This window comes from Marmota flaviventris, chromosome 8 (assembly GCF_047511675.1).
Source record: "Marmota flaviventris isolate mMarFla1 chromosome 8, mMarFla1.hap1, whole genome shotgun sequence".
In the NCBI taxonomy this organism is placed as follows: domain Eukaryota; kingdom Metazoa; phylum Chordata; class Mammalia; order Rodentia; family Sciuridae; genus Marmota; species Marmota flaviventris.
This window is the reverse complement of record NC_092505.1, coordinates 99,142,229-99,166,820: the sequence shown is the minus strand read 5'-3', so window position 1 is coordinate 99,166,820 and position 24,592 is coordinate 99,142,229. Positions and strand designations below refer to the sequence as shown.

The 24,592-nt window shown below is 34.9% G+C and overlaps 1 protein-coding gene across 1 annotated transcript in view; it reads right to left on the bottom strand.

Moving 5' to 3' along the window:
- Positions 1–22,230: 22,230 nt before the first annotated feature.
- Zbbx (zinc finger B-box domain containing) overlaps positions 22,231–24,592 on the bottom strand; it is a 189,314-nt gene continuing 186,952 nt past the window's right edge. Inside the window, exons 19-20 of the mRNA XM_027942150.2 lie at positions 24,116–24,257; positions 22,231–22,379 (exon numbers count right to left, since the gene is read on the bottom strand). Of these exons, the coding sequence (XP_027797951.2) occupies positions 22,256–22,379; positions 24,116–24,257 (266 nt within the window). The 3' untranslated portion in view covers positions 22,231–22,255. The remainder of the gene's footprint in view (positions 22,380–24,115; positions 24,258–24,592) is intronic.

Sequence of the window (24,592 nt, the reverse complement as noted above, 5' to 3'; positions counted from 1 at the left end):
TTTTTTAATGCAGTTTGTTAAGATTTTATTAAGGATTTTTGCAGCAGTGTTCATTAGGTATATCAGTCTCTATTTTCCTTTCTTTAATATTTTTGTATAGTTTGGGTATCAGAGTTATGCTAGTTTCATATGATGTATTGGGGTGTGTTCTCTTTCTCTTAATTTCATGTAGTAATTTGAAGAAAACTAGGGGTAGGTCTTCTTGAAAGGTCTGGAAGAAGTCAGCTGAGAATCCATTCAGTCCTGGGCTTATTTTTGTTACAAGGCTTTTAATTGCTGTTTCAATTTCATTGTTTGATATTGATCAGTTTGGATTCTTTATATCTTCATGGTTCCATTTGGGTAAGTCGTATGTATCTAGAAATTTGTCAGTGTCTTTTGCTTTTCCATTTTACTGGAGCATGAATTTTCAAAATGTTTCCAATGATCCTCTGAATTTGAGTAGTGTCTGGTGATATCATCTTTTTCATCACTAATTGCATTAATTTGGGTCTTCTCTCTTCTTGTTTTGGTTAGTTTATCTAAGGATTCATTAATGTTATTTATCTTTTCAAAGGACTGTCTTTAATTTCTGTCTTTTAATTTTTTATTCTAAGTTTTATTAATTTCAGCTCTAATCTTAATTATTTCTTATCTTCTACTTATTTTGGTATTAGTTTGTTCTTCATTTTTAAGGCTTTGATATGTAGCATTAGATTATATATTTGAGATCTTTCTAATTTTATTTTAATATACACACAAGGCTACAGACTTCTCTTTGAATTGTCTTTATGCTGTCCCAGAGATTTTGATATGTTGTTTCTCTTTTCTTATTTGTTTCTAAGAATTTCTTCTCTCAACTCTTTTATAATCCACTCTGCATTTAAAAGGATATTATTTATTCTCCACGTGCTTATGTGGTTTCTATAATTTATAGTTTCCTTCCATTATAATCTGATAGGATGCATAGAATTATATCTTTTTTTTTTTTTTTTTGTATTTGCTATGACTTCCTTTGTCAACTATAATTTGGTCTCTTTTGGAAAAGGTTCCAAGAACCTTTGAGAAGAAAGTGGATTCAGCTATTTTGGGTGGAATGTTCTGTAGATGTCTGTTAGGTCCATTTGATTAGTAGTATTATAGATGTCAGAAATATTTTTATTAATTTTATGTTTGGATCAATTGTCTATTGGTGAAAGGGATGTGTTGAAATTGCTCCATATTACTGTGTTGTGTTTTATCTGGGATTCAACGTCAAGAAGTATTTTTATTGGTTCTTTCTATTTACATATAAAACTAGAATTCTTTGGACTTAATTATAAGATTGTGGAATATAATTTAATCTAATTTCTTATCATCTATCCTTCTCTTCCTCCCTCCACCTTTCCCTTCCCTCTATTCTACTGATCTCTCTGCTTTTTACTCACAGTATTTTAAATTAGTGTCTTGTGAATATACATGATGGTAAGATTTGCTATGGTATACGCACATAAGAAAGTTAGATGAGACTCATGCCACTGTTCTTCCCTTTTCCTCTCCCCCCTCCCTCCTTTTCATTCCCTGTCATCTATTCCACTGATCTATTTTTGATGGAATCTCCTCTCCCACCTCCCCCCACACACTCCTTTATTCTGGGTAGCTTGTGAATATCAAAGAAAACATTTAATCTTTTATTTGGGGGGCCTGAATTTTTTTAATTAGCATGATAGTCTCTATTTTCATTCATTTTCCAGGAGTATTTTTAAAATATAGTTACATGCACTGACATTTGGGTCATAGATATTATTGTTATATCTTCTTAGTAGACTGTTCCCTTTACCAATATTTAATTATCTTGTTTCCTTTGATTAATTTTTTATTGAAATCTGCTTTTTCAGATAGAAAATATTAATTCCTACTTGTTTTCAAATCCCATTTGTATAAAACAATTTTTCCATTCTTCTACTTTTTTTCTTTGGGTATGTTTGCCTATGAGATGAATCTCTTGAAAACAGCATATATGGTTGTATCTTGTTTTTTAGTCTATTCTGCCAACTGTGTCTTCAACTGAGGAACTGAGACAATTTTCACTCAGTATTATTATAGGTAGATGTGGTTCATGTCATTTTCATTTGTTTGCTATATTTAATTCTGTCTTGATTTTAATTTAGTTAGTTACTTTTCTAATGATCTTCATCTATTTGAAATCTTTGAGGTTTGTTTTATGAATTCTTCTCTGTATGGTATATCTTTAAGTTTTCTTGAAGTGCTAACTTAGTAGTCATGAATTCTTTTAGTTTATTATTATCACAGAATATTTTTTATTTCCGCATCAATTCTGAAAGATAGCTTTTCTGGATATAGCAATCTTGGCTGACAATTATTTTCTTTTAGGGCTTGAAATATCTCATTGCAGGCCCTCTTTAATGTTAGGGTCTGAGTTGACATGACAAAAGTGAGCTTTACTGATTTGCCTCTAAATGAGACCTGATATTAAATCTTGCAGATCTCAATATTCTTTTCTTAATTTCTAGGGTAGGCATTTTGATTATGATGTGTATAGGAGAAACTCTGTTTTGATCTTGTCTATTTGGGGTCCAATATGTATGCTGTATGTTGATGTCTATCTCATTTCCAAGGAGGAGAATTTTATATATAATATATGTGAGATATATTTATTTATTTACTTATTTGTTTCTCCTCCTTTGGGGGGATATATATAGTTGTAAGTGGACACAATACGTTTATTTTATTTTTATGTGGTTCTGAGGATCAAACCCAGTACCCCACACATGCTAGGCAAGCACTCAACCACTGAGCCACAACCCAGCCCTGTATTTGCTTTCTTAATAAAGTCCTTAGATTTTCTTTTAGTCCACTGAACATTTTAATAATCAGTTTTTTATTCTTTAGCTAGAATTTCATCTAATTCCATATTTGTGGGTTCATTGGGGAATTGTGAACACAAGGTATACCTATTTATTTATGTACCTAATTATTTATATTTCATAAATAAATATGCATATATGGTTGTATCTTGTTTTTTAGTCTATTCAAAGAGGGACTACCTTTTTGCTCTCTGTAGATGACCAGGCATGGGACCTGAGCTCCTCCTCTAATTGTTACTACTTTGGGCCTGGTCATTGGTTTGGAAGTTTTATCTCCCCTATTCTATGTGTTGAAGTATTATTGGGGGCTTGAGTGTGGCTAGTTCATAGGTGGAGTGAGGTTTGCTGTTGCTTTGCCAAATTGTGAGTATTGTTAGACAGCAGGATTTCCACTCTGTAAACTTGAAGTGTACTGATCACTTCCCAGCTCCTTTTAGAGAAATGGGAAGCAATAATAGCAATAAGAATATCAACTGATGTACAGCCTTAAAATAAATGTCTGGTGTCTACTTTGATATCTGTAACATTAATGACCACCTGTAACTGAATGGCCAGATCAACATTTAAATAACTATGAATTAGATCAGACATTAAACAACAGGTGTCTACTATTTCATACACTGCGTTGATAATCAAAACAGGAAATGATATAGGTTTTTCATAAACCATAAATTCTACCAGATAGTGAAATTACCATTTCTTAAGTGAAGATAAAAATAGGATAGGAAGGCAAAAGAAATTTTGAAACATTTAAAAAGTAAACAGAAGAGAAGGAAGAGATAGATAGCAGATGATGACTATAAAGAAGGAGGAGTAAAAAATAGCTAAAAGGAATAAAATAAAGAGAGAAAGAGGGAACAGAAAAAAAATGGTTATTAGTTGGGAAAGAGACTGAAAAAGGGTAATATAAGGAGCACACACCAAAAAACAACTCAATCCTGTGTAAAACTTTACAACACCAAACTTGAACCAAGGCTAAATAATAAATGAAGAAGATAGAAATTAAAATAAAAGAACAATTATTTGAATCTATCTGCACAATGAGAACACACACAAAAAAAATCATAAAGAATGGGAAAAAAAGCAAAAAAAAGAGCAAAATTTAAAAATTAAATTAAAATGTTTTAAATAGAAAAAAAGGCAGGGGAGCAATAGTTAAAAAATACTTAAAGAGAAATAAATAAAGGGATCTTTTCACTGAGTGTTCAAAACTGTTGGCACATATGGATTTTCATTAATTATCCTGTTGTGCCATTCTTCATATTTATTTTTGGACTCTGTGACACGTGGTTCAAGAGTTCAAAGTTGTTAAGGCCCACTTCTTTGTGTTTCCCACCAAGCTGCCAGCTGTTGTGGCCAGAAGCCAAAGCTCATTGTAGTAGCTTTTACTTCCCAATATGGGATGGAATAGACTTAGAAGTGCTAACAGACAATATTCTCCTCTGTGGGGATGGTGCAGAGTTCTAAATTGGAAGTTCCAGCAGTTGGAATTTAGTCTTGGGTGAACTTTGGAACTCTGTTGGTGACTATCTGAGATTTGATCCAAACCTCCTATTTCTGAGTAATGCCAACCTTTGCGGAATATCTGGGTATAAAGGCCCTCCCCCAAATTCTACTTTTAGGGTGTGAAATCTAGTCCCCCACAGGCTTCACATACTCCACCACCATGGATGTGAATTATCTAGGATCAGACCTGAAGGGCAGACACTCCTGTCTGACAAGTTACTGATGTCTTCATAGTTGCTTGCATAAAACTCCATAGGGAGTCAAAAGGGACTCTCTTTCCCTGGTTTTCTAAGCCTGGATGACCCTAGCCACAGTACTTTCTGTTCCTATTTCAATTAGTATAGATCAGACACCCTCTGAACCCTGGGATAAACAATGGCTAGGTCAGGCTGACAACTTCTTTATGAGTTCTCAGTTTCATGTCTCTGCTCACTGCCATGTGGCCATTTAAGAATGGACCCTACCATGCCATCTCTGATTCCCATGGGACTCTCTGCCCCTCAGTTGAGTGATTTTGGATCTCTTTTCACTCAACAACTTCCCCCTCTGATCTCTGATCTCTGGATCAGCTAAGATCCATCTCCCTCTCTATTCCATAGGTTTCCCCCAAGCCAATTTTATACACTGTGCTTTCCTTTGTCCTTGCCTGTGTTCTTCCAACCCTCAACCGTTGGCTGGCAGTACTGAAATCACCTCCAGTCAAGCTGGCACATCTCTAATTTACTATTTCTTACATTATGTTCAACATTTCTGACTTCCTGTGTCCCTATGATTTTTTTACTGTCCATTGTTGAATTTCAGTGAATTTCCTTAGTCCTCTACCTGACTGAGAAGCAGTCTTCCCACTTTCTAAATCTTGAGCTGGAGAGCTATTGGGGAGTGTGTCCTTCCTCTAATCCACCATATTCCCTCCTCATTTGCTCTTAAGTATAAAATCATTAGGACATGGTTAGAAACACAGTAGTTCCACTTGAAAAAAAAATCAGTAAAGGAATAAAGAGGTAAATATATTTTTCTTCAAAGAGACATTCTAGAAAACCATAAACCAAACATCCCCAGGAAAGATTTTGTGTGAAAATTCCACGAGTTGAAAATTAGTTTTAGCTCTGACTCCAGATCCATGACTTGGGCCAGTCACTTAATCTCCCTGGCCCTGTAGTTTCCTTTATAAAAATCATTGAGTTGGGTTAAATTGATCTTTCAAGAAAACTCTACCTCTTAACTTTCTATTAACTGTGTTTTCTCCTCTGTCAGAAGTATGATTAATGAACAAACAGCCCTTATGACCCATTAGTTAGCTTGAAAATTCAAGCAAAATTTCTGGCTTAAAACCATTATTTTGTTTTTTCTTGGTCCAAGTTCAAATATTTGCAGTCCTTGGGAATTCATAATTTCTTAGCTGTGTTCTTGCTACTTGTGTTCTTACCCAGCCCCCAAATCCAACTTGTATGTCCTTATTGCTTCAAATATAACTTGTGTGGTATCAAAAAAGAATGATTTCTCCATCATAGCTAGCTATTCCAACTTTTCCTTTTTGAAATATTTTTTTAAAAATTAGCAATATATGAGAATGGAATGACTGGAGACTTCACTGCCTCAAGCACTTTAACCTTATCCAGTAGCTCAGGTTGATCTGCTTGGCAGACATGCCAAGAGGAGAGAACATAGCGGGTGGGAAACAAGATATTAGTAGGCTCAAATGAATGGCAATTAGCAGTCCATTATCCCCACATCAGGGCTAGATTGGTTTCTGAATAAGCTTCTGAATTAACCAGCCATCACATTCCAATGCATATCAATTAAAGACATTTTACTGTTTGATTTTCAGAGCTCTTACAAGTAAATTGATTTATATTTGCTTAATTCCATGTATTTTTGATAAATTGACATGCTAAAGACTTTGTTGTTCTCCAGACATGATAGAAAGCCTTTCTGGATCATACCAAGCCACAAAAGAAAGCAGTATGAATTTCATATTAATCTAATTTCATAGTTAATAATAACAAGTTAAAATCATCATTCAAATGACGAGAGTAGGCAGATTTAACTCTGGCAAAAATATATTTTGGAAATATCTTGGCATAAATTAAAACATGGAATCATATAAAATATTTCTTTTCATGTTTGTCCCTTATCCCAGTCCTTAAATGGCTGCATCATCTCCCAGTTTGACATAAACCTTGAGTATCATCTTCCATATCCAAGTTGTTGTCAGCCCAATCTAATATCTTTTTTCTACCCACCGTCAGAGATATGATGTCCTCCACAAACTTGCCTCCCATTACTACACACTCCCCAAACAATCGTCATCCAAATGACAGCCCTCATGATGTGTCTGGTTTCAAGAAGACTCCTTGTGGAAAACAGCATGGTTCTTCCATAATTGCAAGTGAGCAAGAAAAATAGAAGGAGTATATATTGATATGAAATAGACACAAAGAAACACAAGAGGCAGTAAACCCCAGGAAATTGGGGAAACTCTGGAATCTCATAAAAATAAGCCAAGTTTAACCAAGTATCAGAAGAAAAGGGGGTCCCAGTTTAAAGATAAGTTTTATGTTGGGATGTGATTACTGCTGCTCCCATTATTGCTTGCTTTCCTCTCTACTGCTTCTACCATAACTTCTTGATTTTTTTTTAATGCCTGATGCATTTTAAGTGATTTGCAAAGTGATATGGAAATAGTTTATCTTGTTTGCATCATCCTCACAAATGTTAGCAATAAATATTCCTATTTTGACATTAAAGAATATGAGACAAGAAAATGGCTCTAAAACATCCCTATGTCCAGCTCATACCCAGACCTTGAAGGCACTTGCTGATAGGCTCTTATTTGTTTTGTAGTCGATGAAATGCACAGACTAAGCCCTTCATAAATGGTGCACAGAACAGATATTAATCTGATTAGGACCAAAATCATTCTACTGGCCAGCAAGACTGTTTTACTAATGTAAGGAGGTACAGAATATCTGCCATGCATTTTCCTACTCAAACTACTGCCTCAGTTGAAAACCAGAGTCATCAAGGCCACTGGTACCCTGAAAAGACTTAAAACCTATGCACATTTAGTCATTCTTTTATGCTACCATGGCATTCCTTCAGCTGGGATCTTTCTCAGGTGATTGAGGATGTAAAAAGCTATCGGAGATTGCATGAGTACAAGTTTTTTTTTAGTTTTTTTTATTACCAGTACTAGGTATTCTTCTTGTAGCCTGAATTCAGTGAACAAGTTCTCAGTTGTCTGTGGGACATTGTTAAATTATAAGAAGATATCCAGGCAGATATAGAGCCTTCAAGAGGACATGTCAGTATACATGATGGATTTTGTCTCATATTTTTTTCCTCAGTCCAGGACAAACCACCCAACCATAAATTGAGGATGTACTGGTAAACATAATGAAAAAACAGCTGGAGGGGCTCAGCCCTATTAGATGTCAATAATGGTAATGGTAATAGTCACAATGATATCATGGCTTTTTCATTCAGTCTCTCATTTACCTTTTAGGTTCCAAATGCCTAGGATGTCCCAGGTACCATGCTAGACACAGACAATCAATAATTAAGAAAATACTTTCCTGTTCTCAGAGATTTTGTAGTCCAGTGTGTGTGAGAGAGGGAAAGAGTGACAATAAAACTGAAATGATAAATATTTCAAATTTAGTTTTATTGTCCTCGGCAGATTTTTCTAATAATTTGTAGAGGGATTACAGTGGTACATGCTAGATCTGCCAAATTGTCTTTACTGGTAAACTATAAGAGCATTCCTCTCCAGCTCTCCTTGGATCTTATGGGTCTCAGAAGATGATCTTTAGCACAACTCTCCAGATTAACTACTCCTTACCTAATAATGAGGAAATGAGCATGATGTTATCATTTGATTATTCCCAAGAATCCATGATAATTCCATTATCATCTGTAAGTTTATATGTATGCTGTATGTCCAGAACTAACCTGGTTCAGATACTGGACTTGCAGAAAGACATCTTACACTGAAAATCCAAGGGCATTTTCAGCAATATGACTCCAACTCTTGCATCATTATTATTATTGTCTAAATGTGTTTTTTTTATAATTCAAATACCAGGCTACCTTTTCAGCCTCATTTTCAACCACTCTCCTTACTACCATTTTGAGTGACATCATTCTTACATTCCTAAAGACTTCCAAGTGTATTATTGATGACATATGCTGTTCTTAATAAATTATTTTCTTCTTCACCTCATCCCCCTATTCAAATGACTAGTATCTTCTCATTTTCAGATCTCTGCTTAAATATCACCTCTTCATGAAAGACTTTCTTGACTACCTGATTTAAAATATTCCCAGCAACCATACTTTATCTTTCTTTAAACAAAGAAATAAAAATGGAAGTGATATGTCACTTGTCAAAACTTTATGGACATAGCGTGTGAATGGCCTTATTCTCATTCTGTGCTTTGTTAACCAATAATGTTAGAAATGAGAGAGACTTCAGCAGTCTACATCTTCGAGTGGTGATTTTATGGAGCCAAGCACACCCCAAAACCAGCAATGGAATATCCTACCAATTCTTTTGTCCACTAATTTCAGACAGACATTTGCTACTGCCATGTAAACCAGTCCATCCCAATACAATCTCAGAATCCTGCTTATTTCTTTTATATTTCTAACTACAATTACTATATTTTCCATAGTCAGACTACCCAACTAGAATGTAAGTTTCATGAGACAGACCCTGTATATGCCTGCACAGGGTCCAGTGATATTTTATATGATAAATAACATTTGATCAATGTAGGAATAAATCCAAGTCCTATACTAATATTGATTCTATTCAGTGGGAAGGAAGCCTGCAAATCCCCACTGATGAGGCTGGTTATGAAATATTTGTTAATTTCTCTACCTCTGGCTAGAGAGGGACCCCCCACCCCGAGAAAGGACAGAGAGCTACTTTTTTGCCTGATGTTCTCTACCTTTCCCAAAGCAGAGACCACACTAACCCTATGGGTAGGCTGACTTATATACATATTCTGGGTCTCTCTTTGTCCCTCTTTGAGAAGACATTTACAATTCAGATATTCCTGAATCAAGTTCATCTTGGCCTTAATTCAATATCATCTTAGGTCTCATACAACAATTTTGAGATTTTATCATGTGTGGATTCCTTTAAAAGTCCGAACAAAGCCATGGCCTCTTTGCACAATACGAACTCACGTAAGTTTGGATTATCATGGGATTTATGAACTTCTTGATATTTATTCAGGGACTCATTTCTCCATATGTCAAATTCCTGGAGTTGAGAAATAGACATCAACCTAATTCTCTGTCAAAGCCTCCAGGTATCTCCTTGTTTCTGAGCCCTGTTTTGATACTCTGTACAGTACCTGATCTTATCTTAATGTGGCCTTACCTTGATCTTACCCTATTTACTGTCCTGATTAACTGGTGCAGAGTAGGGGCTCTGCTAAGTCATCCTTACCATCTCTACTACAATATGTCACCTGTGGCCGCAGCACTTTCCTAGCCCATGACTGAATAACAACTCTGTCCCTGAGCCTTAGTGACTGATCCACTCAAGGGAATATGTTTTAGGTCTAGGTCCTAGGTACACTCACTCTGTACAGTTCCACCCCGAAAATATCTTCAAACACGTACTCTAAAAATAGAAAAATTCTCTAGTATTTATAATTCTTAAAATAAAGACTTTGAAATCTCACTTGTTCAGCTTCTTATAGCTATGAGGGAATGAAAATAGATTGCAGAATCACTTCAAACCTCTATGTGCTTCCTCTTGAATTTCTTTTCATCAGAAATCGAAGAGTTAAGTGCTTTTAAAATTGGTAAAAATACAGCATCAGAACAATGACTCAGCTCTGAGTCAAGCAGAGTGTTCCCAGCACAAAGTGCTGTGCAGTCTGTATTAGGTGTTTGTCATGCTGCTACTCTGAGCATGTGCAGAGTTCTATTCCACTCAATTAAAACAGCAATCACAAGAAGGGCCTATCTCACATTATAGTGGACTGGGGTCAGTGCTGTTCAAAAAATTTAAATGACAAATCTTTACTGGAGAAAAATATGACACCAAGAGTAGCAGGCAAGAGATGAAAATGACATTTCTGACTGCAACTTGGGTAGAAGTTGAGAACCCTGCTCCTTGACTCCTTCCACCCTAAAGGACCTTCTTGAAACCAGAGCCCTGTGGAGCATATAGTTTGAAAAGCTTTGACAAAACGTTTTTCTCTGTATTGAATTCTAAACAGCATATGACAATGCAGTAGATAAATGTCTCAGATACTGTTCAGATAATGCGTCCTATCTTCTATAACATCAGAAAGGAGGACAGCACATGACCCCATCATTCATTTTGCTAGAGGTTCCTGGTGATGTTTTGTTCCCCAGGAATTGCAGAAAGCAAATAAGCTCATTGCTGTTGTTTTGAATGACGACCCCCTGCCATGTGTAGCTGAATTCAGCTTGTCCCTGTATATCAATGGAAGTCCCCTTTGCTCTTTTTACATCCTGTCATCACTACCTAAAATATAACTTGAAAAATGGACCTTTTTTTCTTTCCTGCCCCATTTAAGACAGAATATCAAATCTCTAGAGTTTAGAAGGATATACTGATCCCTGATGGCAAATCTTAAGATAACCTTAGCACATGGAAATTCAGAATCTTTTCTCTTTGGGCTAAAAACCGCCTGAATAACAACCAAATAATCATTAGTGAACTTGCAGATGAGAAAGAGCCAAAAGACAAGTGTCCCTGAACATTTGAGCTATTTCTGCCATGTAAGTTTTGACAGGAATGCTTTTCATCCCCACCCTACTATCTCAGTGGAGAAGACAAAATCCCATTCATTTTTAAGACCCACTTTGAACACTACTTCTCTGGTAAAGCTTTTCTTAACGCAATTATCACAGAGATGAGGTCAATCTATATTCATTAGTGCATTTATTTATGTGACTACCCTCCCTATCAGACCACAAAGTCCTTGAGTCAGGATTCATATTTTATTCATTTATGCCCCAAAGCCTTCTTCAGGGCCTAGCACATAATGGATTGTCAAAAATGTTTATTAGGCAGCTAAAAATGACTATTAGTATAAATGAAGTGTCTCATAAAATTATTGTGTGGGTAAGCATACTTAGGAAATCTGATAATCAAGTATTACCTGAGCCAACTGGAAGGACCCAAAGGCTGCAAGCTAGATTTAACCTTCTTAACAGCTACCTCTCAGCTGTCAACAAAACAATTCTTTCTTTTTTGTGGGGATAAAATGACCACCACAATGCTAACAGTGTAAAAATTATCACAAATCTAGATTCTGCTTTTGATAATTTAGGGAAACAAAATTTATTGGATACATACAAGGCTCAAGGCAATGTAAAAATTATTTTTATTTTTAATGAAATACATTTTAAAGAATAAGACTATGAATAACATTTAATAAAGCTCTATTCAGATATTTTATTAAGAAAACCCTAAGTTCATTCCTAGCACCTAAATTGAGTTCTACTCTTTAAATCAGTAGTAAATTTTGTTTTGAAAGCTCATTGCAGTGGGAAATAAACATCACACATGGACAAGTATAGAATCTGGAACCAGACTTCCTATATTTATAATCTACCATCTCTGCTTACTGACTTGGTAACATTGGAACATTATTTAACAATTTTCAGCCTCAATTTCTTCATATGTAATATGGGAACTAATAGTTGTATCTTTCTTATGGAGTTGTTGTGAGGTTCATGAGAAATGCTAACATGTTGTAGCTGCTTAGTATAGGTTATGAAGTTACTGAGGAAAGCTTGTCTGTAAACTTTTCTCTCTACAGATCTTTGCAAAGAAAAAAAATTTTCTTTATTAAGAGAATAGTTACTAAACATCTTCTCTGTGCCAGACACACACTGGTACATACTCATGAACAAGAAAGCCTGACCCATCAAGAACTTAATATTCACTGAGAATGTAGCTCAGGGGTCATGGACTTGCCTTGCATGCATGAGGTCTGGGATTCCATCCCCAGTACCGTAAAAGAAAAAGATTATATTCTAGTGGAGGACACTCATCCTACAGGAAATGTTTTCTGAAGTAATATGGTTAAAAAAATAACACAATACAGAGAAAAATGATTCCTTAATACATGGTGGCATGTGAAGAACTCTGAAAAATATTTAAGATCTGAACAATGTAAAGGAGAATCCATGCAAGGATCTAGGGGGACAATATTAAAGAAAGAAGAGTGAATATGAAGTTCCTGAAAATTAGAAACATCATAAATTTAAGCAACATAAACTAGACCATTGAGTTCAGAGAAGGGTGAGTTTAGATTAGAGAGGATGAGACCCCAGAGTTTGTAGGGACTTGATCATGTAGGACCTTGGTGGCCACTGGGAAAAAGTTAGCTTCAATTCTAAGAATAATGCAACATTATTTTCCACTGCAATGAGCTTTCAAAAAAATTTACTACTGATTTAAGGAGTAGATCTAAATTTTGGTGCTAGGAATGAACTCAGGGTTTTCTTAATAAAATATCTGAATAGAGCTTTATTAGATGTTATTCATAGTCTTATTTTTAAAAATGTATTTCATTAAAAAATAAATAATTTTTACATTGCCTTGAGCCTTGTTAGCAGTAGGGAGGAATGTGAGCTAATGTTTAGTTGATAATTCGGGGTGTTTTATAAAGATGTTGGGTCAGGAATGAAATGATTTACATGGGAGTGATGGAGGCATATTTTAAGACTGAGTTAAAGACTCACTAATGCATGTGAGAAAATGAGATAATTCCTAGATTTATTGGCCTGAACAATTATATGAATAACATTGTTATTTAACAAATGGGAACTCAAAGAGAAGCCGATTCGAGAATGAAAATCTCAATTGTTTTGAAAATCCAAAGTTCAGTAGTGATGTTTAAGGTAAAATTATGCCTTTGGGGTTGGGTAGGAGCATCTAGAGAGAACTTAGATATATATAAAGGGCAAAGACTCTGATGTAAGCATACCAAAATTCCAGGGCTGGTGAAATAAGAACTTTCAGACAACACTGTAAGGGAGCAATAAAGTGAGTGAAAAGGAAATCATGAGAACATAGTGCCCTAATGACATATGAAGCACAGTTTCAAAGATAACAGGTCAATGAGATCAAATGATGCTGAGAGCCTTTGATGATGTCATAGAAATTTGGAGGTCATTGTTGACAGGAACATTACAATCAAGTGGTTGGAACAAGAGCCTAATTTGAATGGATCCAAGAGAACTCAGAAGATGAGAGAACAAAAACATGCAGAGGAATTTACTGAGGAATTTTACTAGTGAAGGAGAAAAAAAAAAGATTGTGAGAAGAACATAAAGAGGATGCGGACTCAGAAAAGCTATTTTGTGCAAGTTATGGCTGCATGCTGTCCCTTCTCTAAGAAGGATATTTTAGACTGAACATTAGTAGGAATTATGTTTGCTTTATAAATGAATCACCCCAAATCTGTGAGGCATATTCTAAAGTGTAGTCCTTCCAAGAAAGGATGTTTAACCTGAATTTAAACTTTGTACAGTTGAGATTCTTTAACAAAAAATTGTAAAACACTTTTCTTCTTCTGAGATAACACTTGTGACTGGTGTTGTAGAATAAAGTAAAATAACATCTCCTGATTTAATTTTAATAATAAAGGCATTTTCTACATCATATATAAATACCATATAATGAAAAATTTGCCATGAGGTATAATTATAGTCTCTCGTTCTTCTTCATACAAGAAAATAAAATTTCATTCATTCAAAGTTGTTTCGGTGAATCAAATACTTTAAAGCATGAAATGATAGAATATATTTTTAGAAATATTGACAATTAAGTTGAAGACTGCCTTTTTACTAGTTTTATGTCAAAACTGTCTTTTATATAACAGTGCAATGAACTGTGTTTTACTAATACCAACTAAATGTGTTTTTAATGATGTTATAATAAACCTAAAATCTTGAAAGGAGTGATGCTGTCAGAGCATAATTGTTTCAAACTTGGAAAATAAAGCATTTATCCCCAGCACAATGTTTATTTGCAGATAAATGGCTTGTTTTCACCTTGGCATTTATCTGATAGCAGGAGGAGACACATCCTTGGTAAAAGTTCTACTATCATTATCTCTGACTTTAATCACAAGCATCTGCTTGGGGTTTAGTTCTTCCTCTATAAAGAAGAAAATGGGGCTATTTCAAGAATCAATAAAAGGGAATCTGTGTGAGACAGGCTTGAGCTCCCCCCAGAATCATCTGGCCCTGCATACCAGACTAGCTGAGGGAAGGCACCTGCTACATTTGTAATGTCACCCGGGAAAGTCTGCTGGGACCTCCACAGAGTACTGCCCAGAGGGCAATTCAGTGTGAAATTTCACTTCATAGCTTGTCAAGTAGATCAGTCCTGGAAATGAAGAAATGTCTATGATGAGGACATAGAGAACAAAATTAAAATGAAGCTTCAGGTTACTGATTTGCAGCTATGGCTCTTTGAGAATGGAGTGAAATTGACACCTGAATCCTGTGTGAGAAGTTGGCCTTGACCAGATCTATTAACACTGCCGTCGTCTTAGGTTGATGAGATTACATTGAGACAAGAGGTACTATCTACACAATTATGACACAGACAGAATAAGACTGACTCGTTGCCATCATTTAATACCTGTTTCCCCATGACCCTCCTCCTTACATCCTCATGTTACTCAGAAATCTCTCCTGAAAATCTCCACCTTTGATATTGAATGACTTCCCAGAAAATCCTTTAAGAGACACTTATGGCTTATCAAAACCACTTCACTTTTTCAAAACTGTCTTAACTCATAATTCTCGGCTTGTTATGTTATAGAGGCCATGTTTCTCCCCTCCCTCTGCCATGGTCTGGCAACAATTTGGATTTAACCAGCTTTGGGTTCTTAGACTACCATATTGTCTTAGTTTGAAAACACCCAAGCCTCACCAATACAACTTCTCCCTTTGGATTACGAATTGAAAAACTGATTCAGCAGATTAAGTAGCTATCTTAGAGGAGCTATAAAATAGAGTGAGAGAACTGAATGTACCCAGATAAGTTAAATCCTTGAGCATGAGCAGAAAGCAAGAGTAAGTATAAGAAGCCTGTCAGTTGAGAAAAATACAGCTACCTGACCAAGAAAAGTGCTGGTGAGCATCTATGATCACCCCAAGGGAGAACTGACTCAGATTCCAGCTTGAAACCAACTTTTTAATAGTTCTTATTCTTAGATTTTCAGAGACTTTTATTTATTGCTAAAATAAATTGATTTTACTCTCAATATCTCGAGTAATACACACACACACAAACACACACACACACATATATTTGAAGAAAAAAATCTAACTTGAAGTCAGTGAAGTGATATAGGCACTTAGTGATATTTGAATGGATTTCAGTGAAGAACTATCTTCTACCCATGGTCCTCTAGAGTCTGGTTTTATAGCAGAAGGATATAAATTCAGCCGCATATCTTAAAACTTGTGACAACATAAATCCCAGATGATCACCATGAGATTGGTGCCCAGAGATCTTCAAAAAACTCTAACCATGGATCTCAAAATTTGGGATTCATAGTCTTTCTTCAATCTTACTTATAATTCTTTATATAAAATATATCTCAGCAAACACATATTTGTTGAACAATTTGGTTGTTCTTAATTATCCTCTCCAAATCAAGATAGCCTATCCCCCCCAGAACTCAGTTTGAACACAATCTTATTGTACATATATATTGAATGTAAAGGATTTAAATCTTGCTCCATGGGAACAAAGTAGTGAGACTTTTATCTGTGGGACCACCTCAAATCTTTGGCTCTAGTGTACTAAATTCCAACATTTCTTTAGGATATTCTTTTACATATTATTTTAAATTTGTGAAATTTATGATATCATAGTTTTCTGAACTCCTAATATTAGAACATTCATTTGAAACAATATTTCAGATCATAGCATTTTAGCACAGTGCATTGCCAAAGCAGATTGGATTTGGGCATTAGCCCAAAGTCTGAACTTTAAAGAGATGTGGAATGTGTTTCAAGAAGTCCTAAGGTGAAAACTTGAAGCTGAATAATGATGAGCTCTCTGTTTGTGTATAGTATGCCTTTGTGGAGGCATAAAAACATGAACTAGAGGTATGGATTACGTAAGAAATTGAATTATTTAAGTATTGTAGTGCCTCCAAATGTGACTTATTTAAATCTCCAAATATTGGTTTCTACCACTTATTACAAACATTAGCTACAAAATCCATATATGAAGAAAACAATCAACTGTAGGTCAGTAATGAGGATAATATTAGAGAATTTTTAAAAATTAAAAAAAAAAACACAGTTGCCTTCTGTGTTCTCTCTTCTCATCTTCCCTCTGAACACAACCCTAATTTTATCAGGGCAGCAATGTACCCACATATTCAACCACATTTCTGATTCTCTTGCATCTAAATATGGCTATGTTCTGGCTGAAATATGCAAGCAGAAATGTTAAGTAAGACTTGCAGGAAGAGAAGCCTCAGTGAGGAAGATGCCTAATTGGTTCTTTCATTTCTCCCTTCTAAAAGCTGGATCTCAGATTATGATGGCTAGACACCTCTAACCAACTGGGATGGTGAGGTGACCTTGAGGGTGGAACAGAATAGTTCCAGGTAGTTGCCTTAGTAGCCCCTGACTGCCTACCAGACTCCATTTCCATAAAAGGGAAATAAACTTATTTTATTACACTTTTACTGGGTGTTTTTAAATAAAATTAAACCAAATCCTACCTGATTCAATAGCCTAACCTAAGAGATATTCTTCTAGGGCTATGACATAGGTAGTCAGAGTAGAAAATAAATGCCCTGAATACTTCTAAAAAATAAAACCTGTATCTTCATCTCCTGCCTGTGTTTCCAGGTCTTCTTTTTAAAGTACAGATCTATTTGGGAACACCATTATCATTTGAGTGAACAACAAAATAACATCTTATAAAAACAGACAAGTAAGTGAAAAAGGTGAAATTATATAAAAATTTACCGCAAAACATTTCTTTCACATTTATGTTGACTATATAAGGTTTAATTAATTGTAAAATAGGGATGAAGACTAATTCCTCCTTTGGAAATCGTTATAAACATTTGTATCTGGAATAAGTGTATTTTTTTTCTGGATAGAAAACAATACACATATTGCTTCCTTGTAGCAGAAGAGCAAAAAGACTCCTTTCAAAACTATGTCTCTATTACTGTTACTGTGTTCTATATGCATTTGAAGAAGAAACATTATCAATCAATTAATTCTTCACATTTTAAACATAACTGTCACCTTATGGAGAATGCTGAGAATATCTTCTCCTTTGCCTTAAATATGGAAGGCACTTGTGTTAAAAGAGGAGGATCTTTATTTCCTGAGAGTTCATCTATGCCTGCTGGTTATTCCCCAGCTCAAATCATAATCTTGTTTGCAACATCATAATCATTTACCCAGTGAACAATCAGGGTGTCACTAACAAAGAATTATGACTTTAGGTAGGGGATAAACTACAGGCACAGATGAACTCAAAGGAAATAAACATTGTTTTCATGCAAATGTGGCTAGTAATAAATAACTAGGGATAAAAATTATGATGAAACAGAATATCCTATAAAAACAGATTTGGGAATGTATAAATAGTATGTTTTGACTTTTCTCTGGAAGTATGATGTAAAGAATGTTTATAAAGTGTTAGAAAAATTTTAGTATTTAAAAGCTTATAATATATACTGTAGAAGAAAGTTATGGGTGTATGTATCAATGTTTCAGAAATAATTTCAATAGAACAATTTTAAGTATCTAGCTTTTAATGTAAACACTGGCATTATGCATCATTCAGTCTAATTATTCAGTTCACTGAGAGAGCACTTCCCATTTTTGATGTTCAGTGGGCTTTGTCCATTATTTATGTCTATGTGACCCTAAATTCACATACCAATCCACCCTTAATTCATCCATATACTCAAAAATTATGGCATAAACTCATGAAAAGTGATAATAATTAGCATGGCACAGCCTTTTCTGGCTCCAACGTGTTTTTGCATTCCTAACTTCATCTTATTCTCACAAAATGAATAGCAACCTGAGATAGATCCCACATTTCTCTCACTATATATATGATATTGTCTCCCTTGGCAAAGTTGGGGACTGAAAAGGCTTATCACTTGAATCCTGCAAATTCATTCATCTTCTAATCTGAGTTAGGCATTGGGTGGGGCTATGCACAGTGGTGAACTAAATGGACACAGTAATGCTATATTGAAATTTTTAATGTAGTCATAATATCTTGAAAAGCACACAACTGTATTGATAAGTGATAAAGAAAGAATAAAAGGACAAGGGAAATCAGTTTGCATAGAGATTAGAGAAAGTTCTTTTACAAGGTATATTTTGAAACCTAAAAGATCAGAAATAGCAAGTGTCAAAACCTGGATGACATGAGCATTGTTTAAAATCTTTCCAAAAACTGAATCAGAGACAGAAGGAAAAGCTTTTTCTGAATCAGTGCAGCGTTTAAAATATCTGAGTGTCTTATTACAGAGGTTAAGTCATTTTTAAACACTTATTCATTGAAGAATGCTGTCTGTGAACCTCACATATCTGGTACATTGTGAAACAATCTTAAGGGCATCAGGAAAAAACTGACCTGTGTTGCGTCCCCTAGAGTGCAGTAGACGTGAATGGCTTCAATGGATATCAAACACTATACTCAAACCACCAAATACAACATAATAACATTTGTCTCCATTGTATGGATATACATAGCTGTAAAATTATGGAATTTAATATGGCTAATAGAAAATTAGGAGAATCTGGGTTCAAATTTCCAAATATCAACATATTTATAAATTCATGTAGTTATATAATAGTTTTTACAGGTCCACTGTATTAACTACAGTATTAGAAATATGGTTAGCGTTCTTCTGGAATATCAATCTCTCTTTCAGTTCCATAGTCAGAATTAGGTGTAGGCCTTTAACAGCAATTTTAAGCTCAAACTCCAAAATGAGAGAACACATCGAAGCTGCTTCAGGCAAAGGCTCTAATCTTATTTAGTTTTTAATTCTTCATTAGACTAATAGCAATGGAATTAAGGAACTTTCCTAAATGTGTGGTTATGGGAATCAAATAAAAGGAGAGGAAGTCTGCTCTCTTCTCTGCCATAGAGGACCCTCATGTATAATTTCAATATTGTATTGGAAGTTAAATTAGAAAGTCTGTATGGCACTTTTCTTACCTCAGATTTTGGCCAGAGATGCATTAATGCTGATTAATCATCAGCTTAATATTCATTTCAACATTCTTATATTGTAAAAGATAGTGACATCATATAAAATCTTCTGAGCCAGTTCATAAAAGATAGAAGCTGTGGCTGAATACATAGAAGGAATCATAGTGGTCCAATTGTTCTCTAATAAAAATAAGACAACACTTCCTTCACATTGAGAAAAGCACTTGAGTTTTACAAATGGCATTTCAAGGAACAATTTGCTCCTTCTTGAGAAAAGAAACAAAGGTTGTCTCAGAGCAACCGAGAAGTCAAGAAATTTAAAACCTGAGCAGATACAGTAAAAGGAAAAAAAAAAAAACTTTTCCTATATTAAAAGATGAACATTCAACCCCCTTTAACCACAGATACTGAAACTCAGAGAGCCAGTAGCCTCTGGATGAGATGCCAGGAGGGCTTTTCATACAGGTGGTGAAGATTCAAGAGTGACTCACTGTTGTGTCTAGGGGATTGTGATAGAGGAAGTGTCATGAGGAAAGTAAAAGTTACTTTAGGAGTCACAGTCTTTCTGAAGACACTTGTTTTTTGCAACATTTTATTCTAACAATATGACTAGCTTGCTTTTGCTTATTATCCACTTATATCATGTTCAATAAAGGGGACTGTTATAGTAAAAGACATAGAAACAGCTATAAGTCTCATCATTGTCTAACCTGTCAGTAAGTGATAGGTTCAGGTTCCAGTGCAATTTATTGATGCCATGAGAAAAGTATCAAAGATAAATTTTCACGAATGGTCATCTGTCTTGTATAATGGGTTACTGCTCAGAAACACATAGATGACAAAAAGAGTTTGAACCCTGAGACATGGCTGTTTTGGTGAAAGTACACAGCCAGCCTTCAGAATATTTTTTCTGATGTCAACAAATTTCACAAGGGAAAACTATCCTAAAATGGCCCAAGGTTACAACCACAAAATTATCCCACATGAATTCTCTTGTGCTTTTTTGTTCTTCCTTAAGTGAAACCTGAACCCCACCCTCTGCTACTCAGCATGACCAATAAAACGCTTCCGATGGGTTAATTTCCTTTGACTATGTTATGCTTTGCATAGGTGGTATACCCCCAAACTCCTACATTAATGCAGTTATATTCAGAAGTGAAATGATTGGATTGGGAGTGCTGTAATCTAATCAGGTTGTTCCAGTATGAACTGACTGACTGGTAGGTAACTGTAGGCAGATGAGGTCTGGCTGGAGGAGGTGGGTCACTAAGGACATGCCCTAGAAGACTGCATCTGCCCTGTACCCGCTTCTCCCTCCCCTCTCTGCTTCTTGAACCTGCCATGAACTGAGCTGCTTTCCTCTGCTGGACCCTTCTGTAGTGATGTGCTGCCTCAGCTTGGACCCAGAGCAATGAAGCTGGCCATGTATGAACTGAGACTTCTGAAACCATGAGTCCTGAATAAGTTTTTCCTCCTCTAAATTTTTATGGTTGGATATTTTGCTTACAGTTATATAAAACCTGACTTCTGGAGGTCCTTCAAACTGCCTAGATTAGCATTCTCCACACAAAGAACCTGCAGTGAATTTGTGTGGGTAAGGGGTATTATGGAGAAAGAGAGATCCATTCTAAGAAATTGGCTCACACAGTTAAGGCACTAGCAAGTCCAAAATTTGTAAGGCAGGATGTCAGGCTAAAGATCCAGAGGAGAAATGTTGTTGCATCTCTTTGCCCAAAGGCAAAGTGAAGGCAGAATTCCCTAAACTTCAGAGTATCTCAGGTGTTTCACATATTCATACAATGTTTGAATAAAGCTCATCCACACTGTGGAGAATAATCAGTTTTAATCAATGTCTACTTATATATTAATCTCATCCAAAAAAAATCTTTACAGAAACATCTATGATAATGTTTGAACAAAAAAAAATAATATAGCCCATATATTAACTGGGCTAGTTTAGTACCATAAACTAGCCCAGTTAATATATGAAACTAACCATAACATTGGCCTTACCCAAATAAGATGCTTTAGGGTGTTTTCAGTGATTTACTAGGAAAAAAAAAAAAAGTATGACAAATATGTCAGCTTTATTTTGTGTCTTTTTTTTTCTCTCTTTTTTTTAAACTTTTTTCCCTCCTAGCATCAATTTTTGAAGCTACCAGACTTCTATAAATGTCAAAAATACTCAAGGGGGAAAAAAGGCACTGCAATTACAGGCTCAATTGATGACCTTGACTACTATGACATGATTATCAAATGTACTCTATTTTTAATGACAATTACTTAAAATTTAACTGAATATTTAAATATTACTTTAAATATAATAAAAATATTTGAATATTACCTTAAATATAAACCTACCTGTTGTATGGTAAATTTTATAGACATAGTTATCACTATTATTTCTTAAAATTTACCAAATTTTACTAATATAATCTGCAATAGAAATTGGTATTTGACATATATCATTTGGGAGTAAAAGATTTTAAAGTTAAAACTTCACTAACTTTTATTAGTTTACAATCCTTGAAACATCAAAGACATTAATAATCAAAATCTTCAGCACCAGGACAGGTAATCAGGTAATCACTTAGTTGCTTTTTTTTTTTTTTTTTAGTTGTGTGCTTTATTCTGGGTAACAAATGGAAAAGTAATGAACAAATGACCATTAAATACTCTTTGACCACGGTAGTGTGATGACATGTTGCTTGTCAAGGAAATCTTCCTCCTCATCTGTACTGCTCTCAGAAAGTGGCAGCAAAGATTGCATTTCAGTATCTTTTCCATAAGAGCTGGAAATACATTAAAAGATCAATACACAATATACAGAACCTAGTTTCAACTTTCATTTATCTTCTGATCAATACTACATGTGTTGAAGTCATTGAAAGCAAGCAGATATGAGGGTATTGCATCAGATTGGGGCCATAATTTTCAATGTGCCCAATTTAGCAAGCCTTGCTTTAATGAGAAATTCTCATCGGTCTCCCTCTCCCAAGAAATAAAACCACAATGGAACCAAGGAGAGATAATTTTATGGTCTCTGGTTGTCTTTCATTGATGATTCAGAAAGCACCTCAGAAACTTGCAAAGCCTCAGGGCCATCATTAAGAACATTCATCATTACATTGGCTGCTTAATAGAATTCCAACGAATAGACTGCCAGATAAATCATCTCTTTTGTGTACAGTAAATTAGGACTATGTGGATAGCCAGTCAAGACATGCCGAAACCAAAATTAATGAAAGCAATTATATGTTAGTTTATTTGGTTGCATTTTATTGTGGGAGGGGCAGAGACTGACAGAAGCTTTAGCACATAGATGTATTAGGATTAGGATCAGCATATTGCATATATTTTGTTCCAAAGTTATCTAGATTTTCTCCTTATATATGCCTCCAAATAGGAAATACTTCCCCCTGTGATGGATACAACGGTTTTTATTATCATTATTATTATTTTCACGTCCAACACAGGCTAAACAGATCATAAACTCTGGCCAGTGAACCAGTACAGGAGCAACTGTGACAAAATGTTCACTTATCAAAGAAGAGAGAATATAAAGAAAAGGTAAAGACTTTTTCATAACATTCTTGATTTCAAAGCACTGCGTTTTTATGGTCCCCTTGTATTGTTAGTATTAAATGCCGTTTCTTTTATGAAATGATGGTGGGTGTACACATAGGTTTACTTTGCTTTAACGATCTTTTTAATGAAAAATAGTAACCTCAAATTGATCCCTTTATTTCAATGCAAGAGTGTAAAAAAATGCAAAAATCCAAGAACCAAGGTTCTTGATTTCCTCCTTGAGAAAGAGTAAACAACTTCGATAACCCTTTACTACAATTTTGAACTTGAAACCAATCAAAGGAGTTTCCAATTCAAAAGGGACTTTTATTTTGTACTTATCTTAGTCTTTCTAAATGGAACAATACTCCATTTCCAAAAATTCCAATATATCAATTATAGATTGATAAGATAAACTTCTTTTATGAAGAATTTGTTAGTGTAAACTATAGTCCTTATAAACTTATCACCATCACTTTTATTTCCTTATATGAGGAAATAAAGAAATGATACAAATAAAAACATCGTATCATTAATAATTTAGAATACATTTCAAGAAAGAAACTTAACAATGTTCTATTCTAAAAACTTTACTTCCATTAGGTAAGATTCTACTGATGCAAAATATTGAAATTTATGGAGTTAATTAACTTGGGTAGAACAATTTTTTTTTCAATATAAGAAATTGAAATGCTGAAGGATTACTAAATTCCAGATGTCTCTCCAATTTTATGATACACATTGTTCAGCAGAGAACTATCTTTTGACATGAAAGTAACAACTTTATAAGCCTTTTACTAAATCCTGATAAGAGCTCAGCAAAGGAAGCAAATATTTTACTAAGAATGGTCATATAAATTACACACATGAAGGCACTTTTTATTTATGAAGATAACAAGTTGGGGCTTGTCCAAATTTTACTACTTACTATATTTATATACAAATTGCAGTATTAACTTACCTTAATTCTTCAACTCCACAGGGATCCCACATCTGTGAGCTCTTTCCAAGGGATTCTGTGGAAGTCTGACTTATACTCAGAGAATGATTGTTGAAGGCTGGTAACTCTTCTGAGGTTAGGCTGTAAAGCTTTTCTGAAGGATCTGAAATATTTTATTTCATGCATTGTCAACACATAAATTCAAGAAACAAATGCTCAGCATATGGTGCTGGAAGTTTACCCAGAATAAACTACAAGCAGAACAAAGAGGATCAGCACAGATTTTTAATCATCCCTCAGTTTTCTAATGTTTGTTAGCTGATGGAGTGTGAGGTAAGTTTAATCTGAGATTCCAAATCAGGGGATGTGGTTTTTGGGGGTGTGGCTCAGTGGCAGACCTTATTCTTAGAATGTGCCAGGCCTGGGTTCAATCCCTAGCACAAGTAACAAAGAGAAAAAAGAAAAGAAAACCAAATAAATTAGGGCAGGAGTATCAAG